The sequence below is a fragment of the Solanum tuberosum genome, unplaced genomic scaffold (assembly GCF_000226075.1).
Source record: "Solanum tuberosum cultivar DM 1-3 516 R44 unplaced genomic scaffold, SolTub_3.0 scf00538, whole genome shotgun sequence".
In the NCBI taxonomy this organism is placed as follows: Eukaryota; Viridiplantae; Streptophyta; class Magnoliopsida; order Solanales; family Solanaceae; genus Solanum; species Solanum tuberosum.
In genome coordinates, this window is record NW_006239455.1 from 256,138 (window position 1) to 282,412 (window position 26,275).

General features: G+C 33.2%; 3 protein-coding genes across 5 annotated transcripts in view; 1 reads left to right on the forward strand and 2 right to left on the reverse strand.

Moving 5' to 3' along the window:
- Positions 1 to 2,651, forward strand: part of LOC102594428 (ABC transporter G family member 15-like) — a 12,132-nt gene extending 9,481 nt beyond the window's left edge. The window contains exons 7-9 of the mRNA XM_006365141.2: positions 76 to 348; positions 1,009 to 1,116; positions 2,266 to 2,651. Of these exons, the coding sequence (XP_006365203.1) occupies positions 76 to 348; positions 1,009 to 1,116; positions 2,266 to 2,628 (744 nt within the window). The 3' untranslated portion in view covers positions 2,629 to 2,651. The remainder of the gene's footprint in view (positions 1 to 75; positions 349 to 1,008; positions 1,117 to 2,265) is intronic.
- LOC102592430 (protein TRAUCO) lies at positions 2,629 to 14,487 on the reverse strand. Of its 3 annotated transcripts, none has more exons than XM_015304327.1 (4): positions 13,320 to 14,487; positions 12,092 to 12,331; positions 11,485 to 11,598; positions 2,629 to 2,677 (listed from the first exon to the last, which is right to left on the reverse strand). In XM_015304327.1, the coding sequence occupies exons 1-3, from the start codon at positions 14,422 to 14,424 to the stop codon at positions 11,504 to 11,506; spliced, it is 1,440 nt and encodes a 479-aa protein (XP_015159813.1). In that variant the 5' UTR covers positions 14,425 to 14,487; the 3' UTR covers positions 2,629 to 2,677; positions 11,485 to 11,503. The 3 variants fall into 3 exon arrangements, with proteins under 3 accessions (XP_015159813.1, XP_015159814.1, XP_006365198.1); XM_015304328.1 differs by lacking the exon at positions 2,629 to 2,677 and adding an exon at positions 5,756 to 5,818; XM_006365136.2 differs by lacking the exon at positions 2,629 to 2,677 and having other exon boundaries at positions 11,197 to 11,598.
- A 1,793-nt stretch (positions 14,488 to 16,280) lies between these two features.
- LOC102592774 (G patch domain-containing protein 11) lies at positions 16,281 to 21,880 on the reverse strand. The gene is made up of 4 exons (XM_006365137.2): positions 21,722 to 21,880; positions 20,047 to 20,571; positions 17,071 to 17,136; positions 16,281 to 16,837 (listed from the first exon to the last, which is right to left on the reverse strand). Exons 1-4 carry the CDS (start codon positions 21,803 to 21,805, stop codon positions 16,778 to 16,780), a joined length of 735 nt encoding a protein of 244 aa, XP_006365199.1. The 5' UTR covers positions 21,806 to 21,880; the 3' UTR covers positions 16,281 to 16,777.
- Positions 21,881 to 26,275: the final 4,395 nt, after the last annotated feature.

Consider the following 26,275-nt stretch of genomic DNA (forward strand, 5'->3'; position numbering starts at 1 on the left):
ATATATCTGTGTGTTTTGTATGGTATAATACAAGTCAATTCAAGTGTATCTCACGTGAATTGTCATTATTTGCAGATATTTGAGAAAGAAAGGAAGAGTGGACACTATGGTGTTGGTGTATTCATTCTTTCAAATTTCATTTCATCATTCCCATTCCTAGTTTTTATGTCTATGAGCTCAGCGGCCATTACATACAGCCTAGTGAAGTTTCACCCTGGCTTCTTCCACTTTTTATATGCTGCCATTGTTCTCTTAAGCTCAATAACTGTTGTTGAAAGTTGCATGATGGTTGTGGCTTGCTTTGTTCCTAATTTCACCATGGGTCTTGTTGTTGGTGCTGGAATTCTTGTAAGTATCAACTATCCCATCTTACTTTCATGACTAATGTATTAGTCTATATTGATTTTCAAACGACTTGTCAGTAAATTTTATTTAGACATTCTGATTACAACATATTTCAATTAAGCACTTGACATGCATGTGATAAAGTAAGTGTTCCTATAAGATACTTTCGATTTTGTTTGAGTTCTCAACCATCCTATTATTTTAATTTGATGAATAATGAATGAACTCTTTGTCCCAATCCTTACTTGATATTCATGTACATGTATCATGAATAATGTATTAGTCTATATTGATATTTAGTGACTTGTCAGTGAATTTCATTTAGACATTCTAACTATAGCATATTTCAATTGAGCAATTGACATATGATAAAGTATGTTCCTATAAGATACTTTCGATTTGCTTGAGTTTTCAACCATCCCATTATTTTACTTGATGAATAATGAATGAATTATTTGTTCCAATCCTTACTTTGATACTCATGTAGATGTGTGTGTAATTCCCTTCATAGGATATAAATAATACTCCATCCCAATTTATTTGACCCTCTTTTCTTTTTTAGCATTCCTAAAATGAATCGACGCTTTTTATATTCAATTAACTTTAATCTCTCATTTTAACCTTAATGAGATGATTTATCGTAACATGAATTTGTGTATGCAGGGAATTATGATGGCATCAGCTGGTTTTTTCAGGCTAATGCCTGATCTTCCAAAAGTCTTTTGGAGATACCCTATTTCATATCTTAATTACATGGCATGGGGCTTGCAGGTAAAATTTCTCAGTCCCAAAAGTTATACAATTAACTTCTTTAAGATTATACATTTAGTTTATTATATAATATATATCCAACATGCAATATCTCCTCCAATAAAGAAACTAGCTTCGAAAAATATAAACTTATAAGATATATCTCGAATTTTGAGATACTGAATTTTGATTAATTGAATATGTCGTCAAGAACCATAGAACCCCATTCAATAAGTGAAGCACATACGATGAGTGCATGTTGTTGTAGTTAAACACATATCCTCTTGTATGACAACACCATTGTGACTATATCACCAAATTCTAACACTAATCAAAATCTTTTAGTGTCAAATAATTGAATCATTAGGATTAGGGATGTCAATAGGATAGGTGCGCTAGGCGATTCTTGACCTGCTAAGATTTTAATCCATTTTGTCTCACCCCTTTAGCACTTATAGAAAATTTTGCCCTGCACTACCCCGTCTTATGTCATTTATATATTTTAGTGAATTTCTCTAGTTGATTCTTTGCTTGTGTGCGTCAGCATGTTGCACTAAAACAAAAGAAACATTTAGTGATAATAATTTTTTTTTTCTTTTAATGATTATATTTTTCAAAAATATTTAACGACAATTAAGTTAATGTCATCACATCCAGAATAACTAAAGCCTTTAGCGAGATTTATATAAAGTACTGATTATAAACACTCATATTTATTACTACCACTACATATAATACAGTGACAATTTTAGTGTGGTGAGCAGGTAAATGTGATATAACTCTAACTTCAGTGGAGACATAATACATAAACATGACCCTTAACTTGACTTCAGCGGACAACTATGCCCTCCAACTTTACGTGTGCACAAGTAGGTACTTAAACTTGTATAAAATTGAACAAGTAGACACATGTGTCCTACATGACATAATACACTTAAGACGTCAAGTAGGACACAAAATTGTCATGTAGGGTGCCATGTAAGACGAATGTGTCCATTTGTTCAATTTTATACAAGTTTAAGTGTTTACTTGTACACACCCAAAGCTAAAGGTCATAGTTACTAGCTGACGCCAAGTTAAGGGTCATGTTTATGTATTAAAATTCTCTATATAAATATTAGAATATTACCTTGACAATTTTACACTTTTTTTTTTTTTGCAAAATGACAGGGTGCATACAAGAATGATTTAATAGGACTAGAATTTGACCCTGTAATGCCAGGTGAACAAATGAAGAAGATGAAAGGTGAAGAAATCATCAGCTCAGTTCTTGGATTTTCAGTAAAACACTCCAAATGGTGTGATTTGGGTGTTGTAATAGCAATTCTCATATCATATAGATTGCTTTTCTACATTGTTCTTAAGCTAAAGGAAAAAGCTTTACCAATTTTACACACATTATACACACAAACAACTCTTCAACATCTTAGTAAAAGACCTTCTTTTAGAATAACACCACCTTTTCCATCAAAAAGATATCATCATATCCACTCATTGTCTTCTCAACAAGACCTTGATTCCCCACTCCATTGACAAACTTCATTAGGGTTGAGTAGAGGTACTGTTGTGTGTCGGTGAAAGTCTACAAGACAGTTGTCTGAAGTGTAAGGGGTAAACTCGAATTTGGATAATATTCTCAAGATAGACTATAGTGGTCAATGTAAAACAACATATTATATTCCGGGTGATTCATCTATGGATTAAAAAGTTGCAATATATATATAACATATGCTTAATTTATATATTTAGCACTATTTTCAAACTAGAAATTGTTTGTTCCTTAATGCCAGATATTGAACTTTTAAGATGGTATAAGTTTTATGTGCTGCCGATGTAAACAAATATATTTACAAAATAATCAGCTAGACAACTTGAGTAATACACTATCATGAAGTCCGCAAGTTTTACCCCTATCTTTTAATCTCGAGTTTTCACTAACCTAATGAACTTGTGTTTTGATACCATTAATTTAGTATTTGAAAAATAAAATATGAAATCTGAACGTTTTTCTCAAAGAGGCTTTATATGCCATCCTAAAGTAGTAAAACCTTTTTTTTTCTTCTTCCTAACCTTGACAACAAACATCTAATAAACATCATCACATTTAGGATACAACTTAAATTGCAATAGTATCCTCTCCTATCACACTAGCGAATTCATAATTTAGAGTCTGTGAATCCTAACTTTAACACACGTATAATTATATACGTAATCCGAGCTAGAAATAGTGCATTACAACTCAGAGATCAAGAAGGAACATCATCCTAGAGCAAATGAGATGTTTATATTAAGACATTAGATATGGATATATAAGTTAAATTGGCAACATTAGTAGAGGGAAACATGTTAGCATCAGAAATAGCTTGTGTTAGATATCCATTATCAAAGATAATATCAACAAGGGTTAGTGTCTGAACCAACTTTTGTGCACTTCGCCTAGTTTTACGAGATACCTATCACCTCCCACCAGCAACAGATACCAGGTAATTAACACTGTCAACAAGGGTCATAAGAGAAGAAAACCTAGAACTGCATATATCTACCTCTCCTTTACAAGGAATTGTAAAACACAAGATCAACGGGAACATCCGCCTGCATAAGCATCTTTAACATCACATCTAGAGTTTGTCTTAGAGAAAGCATGGACCTCATGACATCACCTAAGCGACTCGGCGAAAATAGCCACTTACTTGTATGAATTCAAAACGAGGACATGAGAATATGTAATAAGAATTGAGGGATAAATTATAATTTGAAGTGTAAAATCATCATTTTCACCAAAAATCAACAATAAACAATGAAAACCTTTTGTGCAGTTGAAGCTTTTGCTAGTCTGCCTACTAAAGTGGCGGATAAGGTGAAATCAAAATAATTCAAATATGAAGGATGATTAACTAGTTAGTTACTTAATACCATGGTGACAAAATGAGTAAAATTATGGTTATTCATTCTCTATTCATTTTAAATTAAAGAGATTGGTTATCTAAATACCCTTCAGGGTGGTCCAGTGGTTTGGGCTTGGGACTTCCACGTTGGAGATCTCAAGTTCGAAATCCCTTGCTAGCGAAAGCAAGATGTTTGCTTTCTGGGTCGAGCTCGTCGCACCGGGCTTGCCTAGTGTGGGTTACCTCTCCTATGTGGTTTGCGAGCTATTGTATAGAGCGGGGTTTTTACCCTGTGCACACCCAAAGAATAGTGGCTGTAGGTTTCCCTTGTCATAAAAAAAAAAAGATTGGTTATCTAAATATTTTTAAGTGGATCAATCCATCATAAAATATGCACAATTCATGGGTATCCACTAATTGCACTCCCCTTAAATTAAATGTTCATTATAAAAATAGATGTCCATTTTTATTTGTCCAATTTGTAAAAGCAAGAAATAGTCTATCACTTAATTCCTAATTTACCCTTACTATTAATTATATTATTTTGTCAATGTATTTTTCAAAACACTGGTATATACCCTTTATACTTAAATAGTATGCGTACACCCTTCGTTATACTTTTGGAACATCGGTGTACTTAGCGCCCAAATTTTGAAGCGGTATATACTCTTTATACTAATGGGCATACACATGTCTGAATCCTATCCGCTGCTCCGATATTTATTAAATTTCTAAAATAAAAGCCCCACCAGAATTAATTATAAAACCATACCCAAAAATATAATCCAAACCCCCCAAATCAATTCACTTAATTGTGACTTAGACCCCATAACCCTAGTTTCTTCTCCGATCTTTCTTGTCAATCGGATCCAACCTTCGATCATGGAGACACCGACACCAACACCACCTAGTCCTATTAAAGCCATGGTGGCCATGATGGAATTTGCACTATTTTGATACATCATATATGATTGTTGTTGAGGAGGTGCAGTGGTTGAATTACCCCGTAAGCATACGACCCAGACTTTAACCTAGAATTTATCAGGTGTCAGTTCACTGAAAGTAGCCTGTCGTTGAGTGAAATTATTGTTACCGGTTTTGGGGGTCTAAGTCGCCACTAAATGAATTGATTTGGAGGTTTTGAGTTATATTTTTGGGTGTGGATATTATATATTTGAATGAATTTTTAATTAATTTGGGTGGGGCTTCTTTTTTTTAGGTAGAAACTTAATAAATATCGAGACGGTGGATATGATTAAGACACGTGTATGTTCGTTAGTATAAAGGGTATATACGCTCCAAAATTTGGACAGTAAGGACACTGATGTTCTAAAAGTATAACGAAGGATATACACATACCACTTACGATAATTCTGAGATATATTTGTCATTTTTTTTGTTTACTATATTTAAAGGGTTATATAGTAGAATAAACCGTTTATTTATGATTTCTTAAGGGATGTGTCAAGTCAATATTGGACAAGATAAATGGATAGAGGGAGTAGCAAAATTTTTCTCATTTTAGTTAGTAATCTAAAGCTATAAATGTAAGCTTCAAGTCATCAATAATATAGTTTTCTTCTATGTTAATTCCTAATATGTACTTCTTGCCATATTTCTCCTTTCGATCTTTTTCTTTCTTATTATTTTCTGTTGTTTCTTGAGGAACTTGCGAGTAAAGCGATGAATTAAAAAAAATAGTTTTTCACGAATAACTAATAATTTTTAATGGTGTAAGTTATCAACTATGGGGCTGTGAAAATGAAAACTTACTTAGAGGTCCTCGATCTTTGGAGAGTCGTAGAAAAGGATTATGAAGTTAGTCCACCGCCAACAATCTATCATGACCCAAATCAAGAGTCACAAAATAAAGATCAAAAGTCGAAGGAAAAAGTGACTTTGTTTGTTGTTGTTTCAACAACTATTTCACGAGTATCAGCAATAGAAATTTAGGATTATTTGAAGAAAGGTATATTGGAGAAGAAAGAATACAATGAATGCAAGTATTGAATTTAATATTGGAATTTGAATAGCAGAGAATGAGAGAGTACAAAACAGTCAAAGAATATTCGAACAAATTGCTTGACATTGTTAAAATGGTAAGATTGCTAGGCATTAAATCTAAAGATTCAAAACTTGTTGAAATTGTTTTTGAACAGTAACCACAAAATATGAAGCACATATAACTACCTTGGATATGTCCAAAATTATATTGGTAGAGTTGTTAAACTCTTTCTGAGCATAAGAGCAAAGAAGACAAAATAGTATGGTTAAAAGAGCCTTAACAGCTAGACACGAAACTCAAAACGAGGATAAAATTGTGAAAAATTACCCACATTATCAACATTCCAACCAAGTACAAATCCGAAGATGAATATGCAGATTTATTCTTGAGGTCACTTTCAGTTATCAAGTGTGAAAATTCAAGAACTGATGACTAAAGTTTTGTAGTTCCTAAAGCAAATAAGAGTGTTAAAAATTGCTTTTAAGACTACACTAAAATTAAGTATTTCAATTTGGATAAATATTCCATAATGTTTAAACAATCTCAACGTCTTCACAATATGAAGTAAGATTGCGTACAGACCACCCTGTAGCAAAGTTTTCTCATTTTAGTTAGTAATTTGAAATTATAAATGTAAGCTACAAGTCTTCTTGCTATGTGTCTCCTTTCATCTTTACCATTCTTTATTACTCCCTCCGTCCCATTTTATATGTCACATTTTTACTTTGCACTTGTATTAAGAAATTATGTAATTTTACCCTTCTACTCTTATTTAATTTTTTTGGAACTCAAGTTTTCAATCAATGAATATGAATTAATTTATTTTGATTAATTAATTTAACCAATGAACATGAATCATTTACTTAACTTTTCTAAGTTGGTCAAATGTATGTTTTCAATGCTAATAACTCACAAGGATAAAAAAGGAACAATATGCTAATTTATGCATTGATTTAATGAAATGACAAGTATTATGGATCAACTATTTATAGAAAGGGATGACATATAACAAGGAACGGAGGGAGTATTTCCTATTGTTTGTTCTCCTGAAAAAACCATAGTTGTTATCAAAGTCATTTTCTTGAAGGATCTGTGACTGGAGATGAATTTCAAAAATAGTTTTTCACAAATAGCACCCTTATTTTCAATAGTGAGCTATAATTTGTGAGAATGGAAAATTACTTGAAGATCTTTGATCTTTGGGAAGTCGTGTAATAAGATTATGAAGTTAATTTGATATCAAACTCCAACCATAGCTCAAATCAAGAGTCAAAATGAAAAGAAAACCAAGAAGTACCCAACAAAAGCAATTTCATTTGCTGCTATTTCAACAACTATTTTGAAGAGAATTATGTCTCTCATATCACCAAAAGAAATTTGAGATTATTTGAAGATTGTGTTAGAGATGAAAGTGTATGAGAGATGAAGATATAGAATTGAACGCAGAGAATGAAAGAGTCCGAGACAGTGAAAGAATACTCATACAAATTATTTGACATTGTTAACAAGGTAAGATTGTTAGGTATTGAATTAAATGATTCAATAATTGTTGGAAAAAATATTGTAACAGTGCCTGCCTGAAAGATATGAGGCATATATAATTACCTTGGAAAACACACAAGATCTAACCAAGATTACCTTGGCAAAGTTGTTAAATTCTTTCCAAGCACAACAACAACAAATGAGGCAAAATGACAGGGTTAAAGGAGCCTTAGAAGCCACCCACAACACTCAAAGCACAAGGAACGGAGGGAGTATTTCCTATTGTTTGTTCTCCTGAAAAAACCATAGTTGTTATCAAAGTCATTTTCTTGAAGGATCTGTGACTGGAGATGAATTTCAAAAATAGTTTTTCACAAATAGCACCCTTATTTTCAATAGTGAGCTATAATTTGTGAGAATGGAAAATTACTTGAAGATCTTTGATCTTTGGGAAGTCGTGTAATAAGATTATGAAGTTAATTTGATATCAAACTCCAACCATAGCTCAAATCAAGAGTCAAAATGAAAAGAAAACCAAGAAGTACCCAACAAAAGCAATTTCATTTGCTGCTATTTCAACAACTATTTTGAAGAGAATTATGTCTCTCATATCACCAAAAGAAATTTGAGATTATTTGAAGATTGTGTTAGAGATGAAAGTGTATGAGAGATGAAGATATAGAATTGAACGCAGAGAATGAAAGAGTCCGAGACAGTGAAAGAATACTCATACAAATTATTTGACATTGTTAACAAGGTAAGATTGTTAGGTATTGAATTAAATGATTCAATAATTGTTGGAAAAAATATTGTAACAGTGCCTGCCTGAAAGATATGAGGCATATATAATTACCTTGGAAAACACACAAGATCTAACCAAGATTACCTTGGCAAAGTTGTTAAATTCTTTCCAAGCACAACAACAACAAATGAGGCAAAATGACAGGGTTAAAGGAGCCTTAGAAGCCACCCACAACACTCAAAGCAAGGATAAAATTTAGAAAAATTACCTACCTTGTCGGTATTGTGGCAAAGTGAGTCATCCACCATTGAAATGTTGGAGGAGGCTAGACACAAATTGCAGCAAGTGCAATCAGCTTGGTCATAAAACAGTAATTTGCAAAAAACCAAATCTCAAAACCATGAAGTAGAAGCACATGTTGCCGATAAAGAAGAAGACCATTTTTTTGTTGCAACATGTATCTCATGTAAGCTTTCAACAAATTCTTGTTTGATTGACGGTGATTGCACTTATTGTGACAAGAGTTTGTTCAAAGAGTGCCTACTGAAATATCCAAAGTTTAAGATCGAAAATGGTGAACACGGGAAAAGTAATTGTCATTGTCAAAACAAGTTCAGTTAATAAAACAATTTCAAATGTACCTAATATTGATCAATACTTGTTGAGTATCCCTTTAATGATAAATACCATTAATTGGTAAAAATAAGATTCGAAGGATATCCCTTTAATGATAAGCACTGCTTCATCAATGGTGTTGTTGGAAAAGAAGTTTAAAAATTAAGATGAGAGTAAAAAACAATTTATTTGATCGATGAAAGATATTCTTGTAGAAGAGGCAAAAGGTCAGAAGGCTTAAAACTAGAAGATGATCCTCCAATTTTGAAAGCTAAGGGTAGTACCTACTGAACACTTAGTGAAGACAAACTATGTCTATTAGCCATACAATGTTGACATGGCACAATGTGCGTATACACCACTTTCTGACGAGCGAGAAGATCATTTTATTTTTCATGTTCAATCTCTTTCCTCTCCGCCCCACAAAAGTAGGAGTAAGATTTACGTACAACCTACCTTTCTTGAAACCCAATTGGGGATTACACTTAGCAGAGGAGGATCTAGAGGGTAGCAAGGAGATTCACCCGAACTCCCTTGGCAAAATTTACATGATATATATAAGGTATTTAAGATTGTTTTATGTATATACACACACAGATTTTGAACCTCTTGAACATAAGATTAGAGGTTTACTTAGTAGTTAAAAAGGTTTAAAATTCACTATGAGATTCTAACGTTGAGCGTAGAAACGACCCAAAATAAGGCTTTTGGAGATGAGCCTAAAGTTGAGCTATCCGAGAATAAAAGCATCAATGAAATAAGAGAACCCAACTCCAATTGGCTCTCCAAGTACAACATAATTGTCTTTGAAATATTTCAAGATAACAAGTCCTTTTATACTCTTCTTTTTCTCTAAAAAGAGTCCTTTTATACTCTTCTCATAACTATGCATTTCTAAAGAAAAACAATGGCAAAATTTCTTGAATAAAATGGTATCAAGCTATGCTCATTTCTAGCAAGATCTTGTCCTCGCGTTCTAAATGACACATATATAGAAAATCTGACCACCCTCACAGGTTAGGGTCCCCTCCTCTCAAATCCAGTCGAAAAAGGTGTAATTTTTTGTGGAACTATAGGAATCACGCAACCTCTATCACTTTTGATGAAAAGATTAATCCTTAAGCATCTAGACTCACCTTTTACAATAGTGTTGGTACTCTATTATCACAGATTCGGTCATCACCGCAAATCTATCCACCTTCCCTCCCTCTTCTTCCTCTTTATTCTTCATAGTGACCACCTCCTCCTTCGCTTCCTTAAACAACCATCACCACCACTACCTCCTCAAGTTAGACCATTGCTTGGCCCCCACCCTCTCTTCCTTCTAACCACCTCTTTTTACTCTCTATTTGTTTTTTTTTTCTTGTGGAAAATCTTGTCTTTACTTTACACACCTCTTCATTTTTTTTGGCTTGCATGTATTTTTTCTGATTGGTGTTATTTAGAGCCACCAGCCTAAGGGGAGAAATCTATTATCTCTGCTAGCTCCTTGTCTAGTAGCCAAGAACAAGAGAGCTACAATATTCAAGTTGTTGAATAATTTAGGATAGAAAACGAACCATAGAAGAGAGGCTCAATAAGATAAGTTAAGGTCTGTAACTATAGCGGTCACTCATTGGTCTTCACCTCAAGTGCTTTCTTCAATGAGTCCAAGTCAGTCTTCATAGATGAGAAATTAAGAGGCTCAAAATTATAGTATAGATATGGAATAAAAGTTAAACATTAATTGGATGGGAAATCTATATATCATAATAGTTCAACCTCTCTAACTAACATCCAATACGATTTCACTTCAAGGTACAAACAAAGAAGAAAAAAAGGAAAGAGCTCCGCTCGATTGGCCTTCCTACACTGACAGGGCGATAAATACTACAGCAAGAATTATGAAACCATATTCCAAGAAGCATCCATAAATCACAAACAAGAAAATACAAAAGCACGTTCTACTTCAATCTATGAACTAATCACAAAACAACACAAAATTTAGTGTAGCATATAAATTTGATTGTGGCCTACATCCAATTATTGCATAATGGCATATCTAGAGTTCATCAACATTATATTCTAGAGAACAGCCCTTGGATCTTTAATACTTTCTAACTTCTTTTCATTACTAGTAGAGTCTAAGTATATATAACATACCTTTATTTGCACTTCTCTTTTAAATTTCTTTATGTAGCCTCAAAAGTCAAAACTATCCTTACAGTGTGCCCCCCCCTTAAATACCACAACTATCAAACTGTGGCAACCATGTGTTTGTGCATCAACAGTTACAACAATAACAAATAAATCCACATGAACCATATCCAGATATGTTAGTGCTTCCTAGCTCAAAACAAAAGGAGCACAATTAATATGATCGGACATGAGGGTCAAGCAACAGATCACAGCAGTAACCACTAAATTCATCAACTGAAAACTTTTCATCAGAGAGCACATTTCTCTAGCAGAGAACAGCTAATAAAGACTAGAATCAGGGTCACAACCAACTACAATAAGTCAACAACAAAGCAAAACTGTACAGCAGGCTACCCAAATGACTGTGATCACCCATTCTCCAGCACTCAGTAGTTTACCACTTACAAAAGTTGGAACAACTAGGATACCACACCAAGTAGTACTCTTACATTCTATTTACAAAAAGCTGAAACATAACCAACCTGAGTGCATTGCTCAAGCTTAGCTAACCATTTCAGCAGCTTCTCCAATTTTATTTACATGTTCGTTTACCACTTTGAGCATGGGGCACATCCTAGTTGAATGCCATGAATTACCTGTAATCAGAAAGTTAAATCATGTTCAATCTGCCAAGATAGCTTGCATCATATTCAATCTACCGACATAGAACCATCCATCTCATATCAGAACCAGCCGTTAGACAAGATGGAATTAGGAAGATGCAACTGTTAGTTAAGTAAGTTGTTTTTCTCTTCCTAAACCACCTTTGATTAAAACTTGCAAGCAAAACAAAACCAAAAAAAAACATCAACTGCTTTTTTTCTCTATGGAAAAACATAATCTTGCTTTAGGATAAAAGAGATGGATTCAGCCGCAATGATAATAACTGAAGCTGTCAAAATTGAATAAATAAATTCAATGTTTTTCAATTTTTAGGAAGAATCTTTTACAAGGTTTGACCGTCACATAACAGCCTAAGTCAGTAAATCAGCAAATTACAGTGAAAATCTGAGTCAAACAATGGGTATTCTGTGTATTGGTCAACATGGTAAAAGACAAATAGCTAACTCTTTTGCTCATTGGACACACCATTCTCAACTCTTCCATCAAATCCATGATAAGGAACTTCAACCATTGGTTTTGGAACAGAGCGCCCAGCGAAATCTTCAGGAAAGCATTCAAAGTCCGGACCGAAGTTGAACTTCACAGTGCAATTAGGTTGGTCAGGAAGTGTATACATTGAAGCAGCAGGATAGTAACGACCACCATAAAGATCTTTGAAAGCAACACCTTGACAAACTCCATTTTTGAAGAAAGATATCTCACTCCCTGCTCAGAGAAAATGCAAGATTTTGTACACTGCTTAATGAACATGACAATTTGAGAATACAAGAAAATAATTTACCATACACAAGGAAACAGGGTTACTGACTTTCTCAAAAATGATTTCCCAAGAGATGCCTTTTACAGAATCTTTTGGAAAGTCAATCGTGTTTACTCAGCATTTTGGTATCGAGAATATAAAGTGAAATAGAGTTTGAATATTGCACTAAAGGAGATTACTCATTGAGATGGTCAGCACACACATAAATACAAAGGACATAGTACACTAACCTAATGAAACACCCATTTCCCTCACCTGCACATCCAATTCCCCACTCCCTCACATGATCTTCTCCACTACTCCCTACACACACATTACATAACACACACTCACAATAAAAAAAAAAAAGACCCACAACTCACGCACAACGAAATATTACAAAGCAAAAAAAAAAGGGAGATTAGAGAATAGATAGAATACAAAAAACAGTGGCAAGAAAGAGAGGGAGAAAAAAAAAAGAACACCTGGAGAGGACAAAATATAGAGAGCAATTTAGGAGTTCTGGAAAAAGATATGTTTGAGAATGAAGTCAAGGTCTTGTTTGCGGTTTCGAGTTATTGGACCTGAAAGTTAGCTGTTGTTATGTGTGCGCAAATATGTTTATATGTCAACATTGTTATATATACTGTTTAATAGTTTCATTTTTTTCGGCATTAGTTCTGGCAATAACCTGCAACTGAACCATTTCCAAAACACCTCAACTTTGTTTATTCATTAGCGATCAGCTTTTGAAACAACAGCAATCTAATAGTTCCAAAGCATCAGATCCTCATGTATATCTATGTTTTCCAAATTAACTCTTATTTAGATCATCTTCAAGTTTTTAAAGATCATTTCAAGTAGCACTCAGCATAAAAAATGAATCTTTGTATAAACAACAGCAAGAAAATTTGAATAAAGTGGAGCAGTTGAAGCTAGTTGTCAGTGACATACCAGGAATTATTTTAGGAGGATCTTCTTTAGGATCAGCTGCACACATATATCTCTGTCCCTTATACCAAACAAGCCGAGGCGGTTTTGGGGCATATTGAGCACCTTCAGGCAAATTGATATACAAGCCAATAACATCACCTTCTCCATATCCTTCTTCCCCGTATTTCTCCCTTAACGCTTTATGAATCTTGCTGCCATCAATATCTCTATACCCAAAACTATTCCCATCATATCCAACAGGTGCTTGCAAATCCCCTTTATCTGTTGACCACCCAAGTCGTGTATGTCCTGTGTCACCTAACTTCACTACCTTAATCTCGAAATACCATGCTCCTTCTAACACCCCTCTTGTTGCTCTCACCATTCTGTAACCTTTTGTACTTCCTGCAGTTAATCTATCTTCACTTACATCAACTTTTTCTGCTTTGTAAACCTTTGAAAGACAGATTTTTACATCTGGGCTATCATCATTTTTGTCTGGAAACCTTGGAATTGGTATAATGTAAACTTTATCTTCTGCTTCCTGTTCTGGAACGACTCCGTTTTTCTTTCCGTTGCTTTTTTGGTTGCTAGTGTTGTTCTTGTTCTTCTTCTTCCCTTTTCTCGAACTTGATTTCGTCCAAAGGTTGTTATTGTTGTTTTTCTTCTTCGATTTGGATTTTGCCTTCTTGCTACTAGACGACGCCATTCCCTTAGCTGTTGTAGGTGTTGACAAGGGTAATTTAGTCAAATCACCTTGTTTCTCCTCTTCCTCTTCTTCTACTTCTTCTATTTTTGGTGATGTTAGGGTTAAACTGGATAGCGGCTTCTGCTTCTTCGCTGGTGGCTCTTCTGCTTCTTCTTCTTCCTCCTCCTCCTCCTCCTCATCATCATCATCGTTTTCTTCGTCGTTATCTTCTTCCAATTTGGTGGATTTCAGGGGGCTTTTCGGGTCGGCATTTGGTAAATCGGATTCGGGTTCTGGAGTATCCACACTGCCATTTTCTGCAACTAACTGTAGAACCTCATCAAGGGTCGCCGGAGCTTCGGCGGCGGATGACGGAGCAGGTTCGGCGGTAATTTCCTCTTCTTCTTCGTCTTGGTAAGTAGCCATGAGATTCTCCATTGTTAGGATTTGAGAGGAATGTGTATGGACTTCAAATATATATTGCGGAAAACTTGGCCCATAATGGAGAGGTTTCTCATGTATTATAGCCCAAACCAAACAAACATTGACATATTTAGGAAAAATTACGCGAAATGACATCGTATATTATGTAGTATAGTTATAATTTTGAATTTTTTTTTTTAATTCGTGACTATAGTTTGTGAAATTTTGCTATTCGGTTTTCTAATTGTATAAATTTAGAATTTGTATAATTCGGTTCATGATTGTATAAATCTAGAATTCGTATAATTGAGTTTCTGATTGTATAAATCCATAATTTGTAATTTGTATAATTCAGTTCTTGATGGTATAAATCCAGAATTTGTATATTCTTACCCATGCTATTTATATATGATTTATGAAAAATTCATAATAAATTACCATGTTTGTATATTGGCAAGCGAAATATACAAACGGAATTCTAAAAAATTCTTAAATAAATAAATATTGAAATTGTATATACTTGTTGTGTTTGTATATTCACAAGCGAAATATACAAATGGGCAAGCGAAATATACAAAGCGCAGCCTCCATAGCAAATGAAACTATAGCTATGTAGCGTAATTACCGAAACTATAACCATAGAACTTTATTATGTCTATTATCTTTGCTATTTCTGAAATTTTCTTACATATATACCTAGGCCAACTAGATATAGGAGTCATATATTACTCCTTTTTGTGTCAAATTATATCATACGGGTGGAAGTTGGAGTGTCAATTAATTTTTTTATATATTTTTAAAATATTTAAAGTTGTTAATTATTGTGATTTATAATATTTTTTAAGTTAGTTTTAAATAATATGTGTTATTCTCGCTGTCTCAATTTATGTGGCATAGATAGAATTTGGAGAGTCAACCAAATTTTTATATGATTTTTAATGAAAGCTATTGAACTTCATACTCGAGTAGAGAAAGAGGATTAGGCTCCTAGATGGCTTAAATATTTTAAATTGTTAATTACTGTGATTTATAGTTCTTTTACATAATTTTCAAATAATAAATGTTATTCTTTCTTTGCTAATTTATGTGACATTGATAAAATTTTGAAAGTCAACCAAATCTTTTATATGTTTTAAAAATATTTTAAGTTGTAATTATTTTAATTTATAGTATTCTTCACGTAATTTTTAATACATAACTAAATATTTTAAATTATTAATTATTGTAATTTATAGTATTTTTAACGTAATTTTTAAATAGTTAACAAATTAAAAAAAAAGTAAGATAAATAAATTGAAATGGAGAAAGTATTAAAATTTTCAAACTTACCATCAACTAGAAGCAGGCATATCAACGAACAATTGTCTGCTTTTAGTCAAGGTGGGCCCCACATATTTGGAGCAGAAAAGCACCCTTGACTACAAGCACATAGCTCAAACACACAAGTTGTCCAAAAAATTGTGTGCTTGTAGCCTCTTATTACAAGTTTGCCTACTTTTTAAACAACTTTCGCATGCACAAAGGCGAAGCCAGGATTAGGAGTTCAAGGGTTCTAAATTTTTGAATCCACAACTAGCTTGAAAAGCATTTTCACGCCCCCTCCTTACCACTGAGCCATCAATCAATTTTGTTAGGGTTTCACAAGTTAGTATACATATATATTTATTTAATTTTCTATTACAAATATAGGATCTAGAAAAAAGTTACTGGGTTCGTCTGAACCCATGAAACCCACTTAGCTTCGCCTCTGAGCGTGCATCCTGAAGTAGCAATCCACATCTCAAGTTATTTGAATGTTTATATCCCTCACAATCAAATAGCTACAGTTTTCAAGGATAACAGGCCCTGCCATTTCTATTGCAATGAACTGATTACATTCAATATGGAATAGAACTGGTTAATCTTTTTAGTAGGCCCCCTCAGATGCTGGGGAATAAACAAGATAATGTTCATGGTGTGTACACTCCTTGTGGAGTATTCGAATATGGCAATCTTAACATTACAAACGCTATCAACACATTTAAGAATAAATACAACTTCAATCAACAGCTACAGTACAAGAATCACTAATCTTGATATCCAGCCACCATCCATAGCACAACTATCAAGGTTCATGTGGCTCAAGAAATGCAATTCGAAGCTATGGGAGATGCACTAATATAATCTAATCACTGTATTCTGCTTTCAATAATTTATTGAGAAGCCACATTCACCTGAATGGAATGGTCATTCGATCTGAGCTCTTGCTTTGCTGCCGAGATGCGTGATGAATCTCTGCTCCTATCATCCCTGGAATTATCCATTTGTTGCAGGAGGATTCTAAATCCTTCTCAAGGTGTTGCTGCTAAGGCCTACTGGGGAATGGCATCTAGTGGTCATCCTCGGTTATCCCAGGGCAGTTAGACTGCAGTGCCTCAGTTGATTCATACTGCAAAGAGAAAAAGAAATTAGCAATAAGATGCAGATACAAATTGACGAGTTCTCTTCAAGAAAACGTGTTTACTATTCCCTATTTTCTGTCCATTCCCTTACATGATACCTCCTACTAGAAACTGGAAAGATTCAAATGCCTTCTTTACCGTCTTAATCTTCGTGTCAAGTCAAACTAAACACGTAAAATGAAACAAAGAATATAATTTGTCTAATATATCCCCTACCTACCTGACATCCACAGAAAAGACAGTAATGATACTCATCTCTCAGCCTCATCAATGTATTGAGCAAATCCTGCATTGTAAGTAGTGAAGCAGTACCCAAAATCAGTAGCGGGTTCAACCAGAGAGGACAAGCATTAACCAGCAAAGCTAAATAAAAAAGTAGACATCATCAACAATAGCATTGCAAACAAGCTCCAAGTTGAGGAACATAACAATTTTTAAGATGGCCCAGAGTGATAAATAGGGAAAGGAGAGGCAGTGATTATGGAGAATGACTCTTTTTTTTTAAAAAATCTCAAGGAAAATTCCATTAACCTAAATTCAGCACCCTTATTTCTTTTGTTTTCTTCCATGCAATCTCTTGGGACAGAGAAGAGTAGGGAGAATCTCTTTTTAATGAACAAAAAGGAGTAGAGAGAACCTTAATATTAGCAAAAGTTTTAATTCAAAGAACTTCACAATTTGCCCATACTCAAATGATCAAAATGGTCTGGACACCAGAAACTATGGGAAGAAAGTTTTTTTTCTTGTGACTTCCTCAATATATGTGATCCTTTCATCCCTCAAGCTCTAACCTTTTGAAAATCTCTCAATGTTCAGAAATCTTCCAGAGGTATGTGACTTCAACAAACTATAGCTGGTCCCAAATCCGAATAAAGACAGTCTACTAATGGATAAAAAAGTCTCGGCATGATAAGTCCTCTTAATACTGGACTTGTAAGAGCAGAATGAATACAAAAGATCTATATAACTCATACTGGATTTATTTTTTGTGTGTGTGCCTGCATAGATATTGAGAGGGAGAGGGAGACAATACATTAGACTTGGAAAATTCTGATTTATATGTAGATAATATATTCATTTTCAATTTGCACTTTGATCTTAATGTGTCAATAATCAGCTATAGTTTGTTGAAGTCATGGGGATCCGACATTCTAACTTTCAAATGAATATGTCACACGCTCAATAGGCGTCATAATCATATACTACAAATTCTGCAGGAATTTCTGAGGGATAGAAGCAAAGTGCAACAGCTGGTTCAACTATTCGATCCAGTTGTTCAAGCCGTTGATGGAACAGTTGGAGAGGCAGTCTTAATGCGAGTCAGATGACTGCTAATTATCTTTAATTTATTTAGTTTTATTTGTTGAATGTGTGACTACCTCATCTAAAAGCTTAAGTTGAGAAGGTACACTTTTATGTATTTAACTATATCTTCGATACACTTCGACATTATCTCTGCTGAGAAAGGCTAAAATTCTGGAACACTAATTGCAAATAGAAATCTCATGAGGTTGTTTTGATCTTTTGTGAAACAGGCAGATTTGGAATGCTCAGCTGGACACAATAGAATTTGGCATATTTAGTCATAAAAAACTTTCTAGGTAAGTTGATTATCTCTTTCTGCTCCCGTCAATGTAAAATCTCTTAATTTGTTGATTCTAAGGACCCGTTTGGCCATAGATTTCCCATGTAAAATTTGGAAAAAAAATTGGCAAATAGTGTTTGTCCATACAATTTGCTATTATTTGGCAATTTTTTTGGGCAAATAACCCAAATTCCCAAATACTAGTGTTTTCTAGTATTTGGGTCAAATCTCATTATTTGTGAGCTTTTAAAAATTCAAATTCTACACGAAACTTTTATCTTTTACAAAAACACCCTCTTTAGTAGTTGTTTGCGCTGTATTACATAATTTTTTACATGAACACCAAAACAATGATGGAATATCCAGTGAATATGAAAGTGATGATATGATTATTGATGAAAATGATGAACAATCGGCTCAGGGTAACAAAGTCATGTGGTTCGTCTACTTCACAATGTATGAAATAATGCTTGTTGCACTCACTCCGAACTACCACATTGCTCCAGTGTCATGGACACTACTTGTTATTTGTTGCAATGAAGATCCAATTGACTTGTTGTAAAAGTCATGAATCTTGTTATTCTATCTTGCTATGTAATACAAACTTATGGTTAGTTTTGATAGTTTTTAAAACTTATGGGTATAAATCACATTTCTTATAAAATTGAAATATGTTTCCCAAATACTATGGCCAAACACATGGTGAACACCCAAATAATATTTGCCAAAAATATTTGGGAATCTATGAACAAATGCTAGCTAAATTTTTGGTCAAGTTACACATGAATGGGATGTTAGTTCCCTCATGACTTTCTTGACCAAATTCCAAATCTAAGCAAAAATGTAATGGAAATCTCTTCACATAAGATTGTAACCTATTTGTTTCTTTTTTAAATCAGTGACATTTTCAGCAGTTGCATTTGTCCTTGCTATTCATGAGGGCAGCATAAAACCTGGGGTCAGGTTTCGTAAAAGAGGTATGTATTGACGAACCAACTGCCAACATACCTGTGGATTATTATTTCTGTCAACTTCAAAATTAAGGAAAATGACATTCGGCCTAACTCAACCTCAAAACTAGACCATATAAGAAAACTTAGACAACAGCCTGTACCCTCAAACAATGTGAGACACTTAATGTACCCACACACCCATGACTGATCATCCAGTGTGTGGACAATACAACATGGGAGCCCAACATTAGTTAAACCAAGATGGGCATGCATCGGACTTGGGCCTAACTTAACCTCAAAAGTTGTTCCCAAGGTGAGGATTACCCAAGATCAGGGGCGTATCTACAACATAAGTTCTGAGTTCGGCCGAATTCAATAGCTTTGGCCTATCCCATATATGTATTTAGAGAATCACTAATATGTTCACAGTACAATATTAAATTTTCAACCTAGTTATTAGTGCTTCAGGTCAATGTCCTAGCAAGAAACTGCACATTTGGTATTGTTAATCAATAACTTCCCTAGAATTATTTACAGTGCAAACCTAAGCCAACTCAGTTTTTTGCACAAAATGGTTAAAAGGAAAGTGAACCAAATGTTAGTTTCCAACATAGCATTCAGTTTACTTTAAAAAATCATACATAAATGATAAAAGTACCTCTTCTGTGATCGGTTCTTCCTCTTCCTCCTCCTCATCCTTTCCTACATCCTCTTCTTCCTTTTTCTCCGTTACGACCTCCCTATTCTCTAACTGAGCCAGTACTGCATCAGCCTTGTGAAAATTGCTGACAATCCTCTTATCCTTCCATCGCTCCTTCAGGTGAGATCCAAAAGTTTCCATTAGCTCTTCTTCTGTCCTTCTATCCCTGTTAGCCTTCTCCATTTCCTTCCTCATCTTCTCTACCTTATCATCTTCTTTCCCAATCCCAGCACGGCCCCTTCGGATTTCCAGTCCCACAGGTTCAGACCTACCAGAACCTTCCTTGCCTAATGCTGATCCCGGAGTATAACCCATTTGTTTCAACATTTTGAATCCAATGTTGCTCTCAGGAATTGCTGACTCTAAATTGACTAGAGTTTTTTGGTCCTCTTCAATTTGCTTCTGCTCTCTCTTGAGCTTTTTCCTTTCTTGCCAGTTTAACACCTTACGTTTCTTGTTCGGAACTTCAGGCTTATTTGATGCCTGCCAACCCAAGACAAACAGATCAGGGCCAGAAGCAACTCATACCATATGATCCATTTTGACATCAATGTCTTATTTTTATCCTTTATCCACTGAATTTAGACTCAATTTTGCAATGAAAAGCTAAGAAAATACGAGAAAAACTAAAATTTAGAATTTGACAGTCAGTCCAAATTTTTTATAACAAGTAACTCAGGCCATTGAAAACCTATGGAAACAAAGGTTCTGCTTGTTAATATTAGAGTGTGTTTGATATGGAGGAAAACATATTTCGGAAAGTGTTTTTCTATTTTTTTATGTTTGGCTGGTCAAAATATTTTGGAAAGCATTTTCTTTATGAAAAAAAGCTCTTTAGAGATGAGGAAAATGATTTCTCTAATGAAAGTAGGGAAGCAAGCTCCATAAGTGACCTCCAAAATTCATTGCCTCCTCTCCACCCACCCAACATATCCAATCCCCACCCCTTAACTATCCCATCTCCACCACCACCACCATTACCCAACCCCCACTCTCTAGTCTCTCCCACCCACACATAGTGTTTCACTAGATTACATATTAATGCTCTTGAGATAAAAAAAATTTGCTTACTTACCAAACACTAGAAAATAAGTAAGAAAGTCATTTACTTTCCAACAAAACATTTTCTAGAAAAATATTTTCCTTCGTACCGAACCTATGTTGTTCGGACTCTTAAAAAATGTCGACGGATGAGTGTCTGATCCTACACAAGTGCGGCAACATTTTTGGAGAGTCCGAGCAACTTAGTACACACCCTAAATGATGACTAATTTTCATCCTAGCAGCACTTGAAGAAAATATGCAAGTAAACATTTTGAAACAAATGAAAACCAAACAGTGATAATAATATATTGATTCCAAGCATAGAGAGAGTGCTGATTAGTGTGTGAATGTCGGAAATACAAGCCTACATGACAGTATGTATACAGAGGAAATCGAAAAGAAAAACGAAGGTCATCAGAAATTTTAACTTTGCTATGATTATCGAATACTAAAATACATTAAAAATCATGAAATTTTAATGGATTCGACTTTCAAATAACTATAGTTGAGATTTTAGGAAATTTTGTAAAAATACACAAAATAAATGTATAAATAAAATCTAGGGTTTGTATGGGTGAGAGGAACTGACCGTTTTAGAGGGAAGAGAAGAAGCTCCTGGAGGAAGAAAGTGAGAAAGGTCTCCCATGTAATCATCTTCTTCATTTTCCGCCATTGTTGCTAACTGCAAGCTACGGAATCGGATGCTTCTAAATTGTTGAAATGTCCACCCCTTCCTTAAAAAAAATTATATTAAGGTTTGGATACGAAATTATGGTATGAATTTATGACATGAAGTCGGGGTGTTTGATTTGAATATGAGTTATGCCATGAAATAAGTTATGTTGGGATAAGTTACGTTGAGATTAGTTATGATAGAATAAATTATGTTGGGATTATCTTTTATTGAGTGTTTGGTTTGTTGTATTCAAAATTATATATGTTGATAAATTTTAAGAAAAAATAGTTTGTTTATAAAATTACCCTACACTTTATTTAGTTTTTTTTTTAATATATTTTCTTTGCAAGCTTTAGTTATTCATTTTTTAAAATAAAACTTTTATTTTATTTAACTTAAATATTTTTGTTTATGTATTTCCATGTTAAATATCATATGTATTTAAATTTTAATTTTTTTATTTAACTTAAAAATAGAACTTCCTTTTTAAAAAAAAAATATGAACAGGGCAATATCTAAAGAAGACCATATTATAAGAAATCCAAGTTTAAACAAAACAATAACGGAAAGAAATAAATCTGGGCTTTTACATCTGAAGAAAAGGTCCAGATTCTGATATTACTAAAATATGCTAACTGAAATTCCAATTGACTTGAGAAGTTTTTTTTTTTTTTTACCCTCCCTAGGAGCTCCCACCCCTTTTGCTCTCTTGGTGACTCGAACTCACAACCTTCGGTTTGGAAGTGAGATATGCTTACCATCCGAGCAACTCCCTCTGGTCCAATTGACTTCAAAAGTATGATTTGAAAAATGAAACATATCCAAGAGAGAGTTTCATATACACTTCGCCTTTTGGTATAACCATCCGATATCTTCTAGACTGCTACTCACTAACCCGACTAATCTGAATTCGCGTTTCCACCAATAATTTCTTCATATACACAAATAGAACTTCCCTCTTAAGTTTGTTAAAGAGAAGAAGATATATGAGAAATCAAAATATAAATAAACATAAGAATTAGTCAAATAAAATCATAAAAAAAAATTATATTTCTATAGGGTAATTTTTAGTAGAATAATATGAATAATTATAATAAAAATAAGGAGTTGTGAATATTATTATACATGGTATTAAAAATAATGTAAATATACATAAATGTGAAAAATGATATATAAAAAGAGTTTAAAGGGATATATTTGTCATTTACCTATTTTATCCCGGAATAAGTTATCTCGGGATAAGTTATCCCGGGATTACTATACCACCCAATGTGAGGGATAAATTTATCCCGGTACTAATTCATAATCCTGGGATAAGTTATCCCAAGCTTTGCAACCAAACAAGGAAATAAAGAATACTTAAAATTTATCCTGGGATTAACTCCCCTTATCCATCACACCAAACGACCCCTTATGGTTTTATTTGTACATGTGATTTAGACTTTTTATATTGTGAAATTATTAAAATTGATCCAAATTTTTATACAATCTTACCAAATAAACAACAATTTATAAAATCTCATAATGCACTGTCATGAAGATATTTTTAATAAAAACAATATTTATTGATCAAACTTTAATTCAATAAAAAAAAACTAAACATATATAAGTTGTGGTGTACTAGTCTTTAATATAGTTCTCCCATATAATACGGACAATTTTCTCACGTTGAACTTGCATTTCTCGTTATATGACTAAGAAGATGAACTAACATGGTTGCTTTGAGCCATTTGTTGATCGATTTGGTTGGTAAATAAATTTGATAAAAAATAATGAACTTGGTGAATATAAATAGTAAACCGGAAATTGATTTGAAGTAATAATAAATTCTATATTAGTGAGAATAATCAATATATGAGATGTAAATGGTTTAAAAAGTAATGATATGAATTATAAATTTTAGCGATAAGGGTTTGAAAAATACCTCAACTTTGATCGGATTTGTTGTCCGATACTAAACTTTCATGAGGACCCATTACCTTCCTAGACTATTTAATACCGTATTTTTTACCCCCTGAACTATTTAATAGTGTATTTTAAAGGTATATATGTGTCCACGTGGACACATTACTATTTATAATTTTGCATTATTTTTTATGTCCACGTGGGCAAATATATATGTTTAAAATATGGTATTAAATAGTCTAGGGAGGTAATAGGTCCTCATGAAAGTTTAGTATCGCAACAACAAATTCGACCAAAGTTGAGGTATTTTTCAGATCTTTATCCCTAAATTTTATTTACATATGAAATAAATGGTTATTAGATATAAATGTGGAATTGTTTTTACAAAATATAACTTTGTGGATCAATTTTTGTATTTGAAAATTTTCAAATCATGATTTGAAATTCCTAAATCATGATTTTTGGAGAAAATGAGATTTCATCTCATGATATGAAATAATGAGATGAAATCAGCATAAAACCGCATGTCCAAAGGTGACTTCATATCATGATTTCATATCGCGATTTCATATTGCATGTCCAAACGCCTATAAAAACCGAGAGAAGTGTAGAAAATACTCCTAAACTTGGTGAGCATTTAGGGGTATGTTTCACTCATGATTCAAGATCGGTGGTATATTTAAGTTCAATTAGTGAAGAAAATGGGTGTTTTTAAGATTGTCAATAGTCCGGAGATGAAACTAATAATTCACGTTGAGTTTACGACTGTTTTACTTTTCTCTAAAAAAGAAGGAAAAACTTCAGAATATAGCAAACATCAGTATACATTTAAGATATATAGCTATTGGTTACTTTTTATTTTATTTTATGGATACAATTAAATATTAAATAGAAAAAATAATTATATTCAAATAAAAATCAGTTTTTCTAATATGTATATAAACAAGTACTTATTAAATGACAAAATTATAATCACACGCCTAATCAATTATAGTTAGGCACGTTTTACGGTGATGTTCCCATGTTTACCGATCTTCATCACTTTTCATTACTCTCTCTCTCAAATATCACAGATTTTTTTTCCCTTTTTTTTTAAAGTCCTTGAAATTCACGATTTCTTTATTAGGACTCTTGTAATTGCCTTTTTTTTCCTTTTTATGACGATTATATTTGTGTACATCTATATTTTTCTTCTATTTTCATAAGGTTTTGTTTGAAAATTTTGTTTTCTCCATTACAATGGCGGAAATTAGTATTGCGAGGAGGGTTATAAAATGTATACATTTATTTGACGAATTTTTGGATGAGCTATCTTCTTTCGATTTGGTATTACTCAAAAGCAAACCAAATTATCAGGCTCTATTGTTGCAATGGAGAATGAAAGAAGAACAAAGAAACACAATGACCCTATACCTTCAATTGTATTGATATATTAATACAGTGGAATACTTATACATTTGAATACTTGTATTGTATTATATTTCTTTGTTTTTTTTAGTTGTCCATTTATATTGAAATATTAACACAAGTTGAAAGGTTGATTAACCATACAAGTACATTTGGATACATAAATACATTAAGTTTGTATTTTAAAAAAAAAATACTTGAAGCAATATTGTTTGTCCATTGTATCCAATTTTTGTTTAACAACAAGAGTATTTATATATGTATACTATATAGTTGTATTGATAAGGTAAATCATATTTAAATTGTCTTGTTCATATGCTAAATTGTTATACTTTACTTTGTTTGATATATTGATATATTAAGTTTTATAAATACTTGTATCCATTTGAAAACAAAGAATTCATATGCTAACCGTTTGTATTGAAATATTAACACAAGTTGAAAGGTTGATTAACCATACAAGTACATTTGGATACATAAATACATTAAGTTTGTATTTTAAAAAAAAAATACTTGAAGCAACATTGTTTGTCCACTGTATCCAATTTTTGTTTAACAACAAGGGTATTTATATGTATACTATATAGTTGTATTGATAAGGTAAATCATAGTTAAATTGTCTTGTTCATATGCTAAATTGCTATTGTAACACCCCAGGAATTTTTTAGAACTAAGACTTGAACCATCCATCGTAGTGAGTGAGATTTTACCGAGGAATTAAAATTTCTTAAGTGTTAAAGTCTCTAGATGTAGCACCTTGAGTTCCAAAAGAATTAAATTGGAATAGCAAAATCTGAAATTTTGCAAGTTAAGCTAAGTATGAATTTTGGGTCAACTTCAAACGATCATAACTCCTAGCTCAGGAAGATTTAGGTGTGCTACCAGATACCATAGGAAAGACCTTTGAATTATCTTTCCAAAGCCGCCGAGTTTGCTAAGTTTCGAGGTCGGATGAGTGAGATATGGCCTTTTGAAGATAGGCTTCCCAGTTAAGGAAAGTTGGCCGGAAATAGTAAGGGGTATTTTGGTCTTTTCCTTACCCAATCAGATTTAATTCGTTTTTAGTAATATTTTAAGGGTATAATCTGATTAGGTTCAGTTTTATAATCCTAGTTTACGCCTAGGGTTTTAGTTGAGAGAAAAGAAGAGAAAAGA

Excerpts from the sequence above, each read along its gene's own strand:
- LOC102592774 (XM_006365137.2), bottom strand. The coding sequence starts at position 21,805 with ATGGCGGAAAATGAAGAAGATGATTACATGGGAGACCTTTCTCACTTT. Across the intron at positions 20,572-21,721 it reads CTTCTCTTCCCTCTAAAACG|GCATCAAATAAGCCTGAAGT; the intron begins GTCAGTTCCTCT and ends TTGGGTTGGCAG. Across the intron at positions 16,838-17,070 it reads GTCTTTTCTGTGGATGTCAG|TATGAATCAACTGAGGCACT; the intron begins GTAGGTAGGGGA and ends TTCTCTTTGCAG.
- LOC102592430 (XM_015304327.1), bottom strand. The coding sequence starts at position 14,424 with ATGGAGAATCTCATGGCTACTTACCAAGACGAAGAAGAAGAGGAAATT. Across the intron at positions 12,332-13,319 it reads TCCTCCTAAAATAATTCCTG|GGAGTGAGATATCTTTCTTC; the intron begins GTATGTCACTGA and ends TTCTCTGAGCAG. Across the intron at positions 11,599-12,091 it reads TGATGGAAGAGTTGAGAATG|GTAATTCATGGCATTCAACT; the intron begins GTGTGTCCAATG and ends TTCTGATTACAG.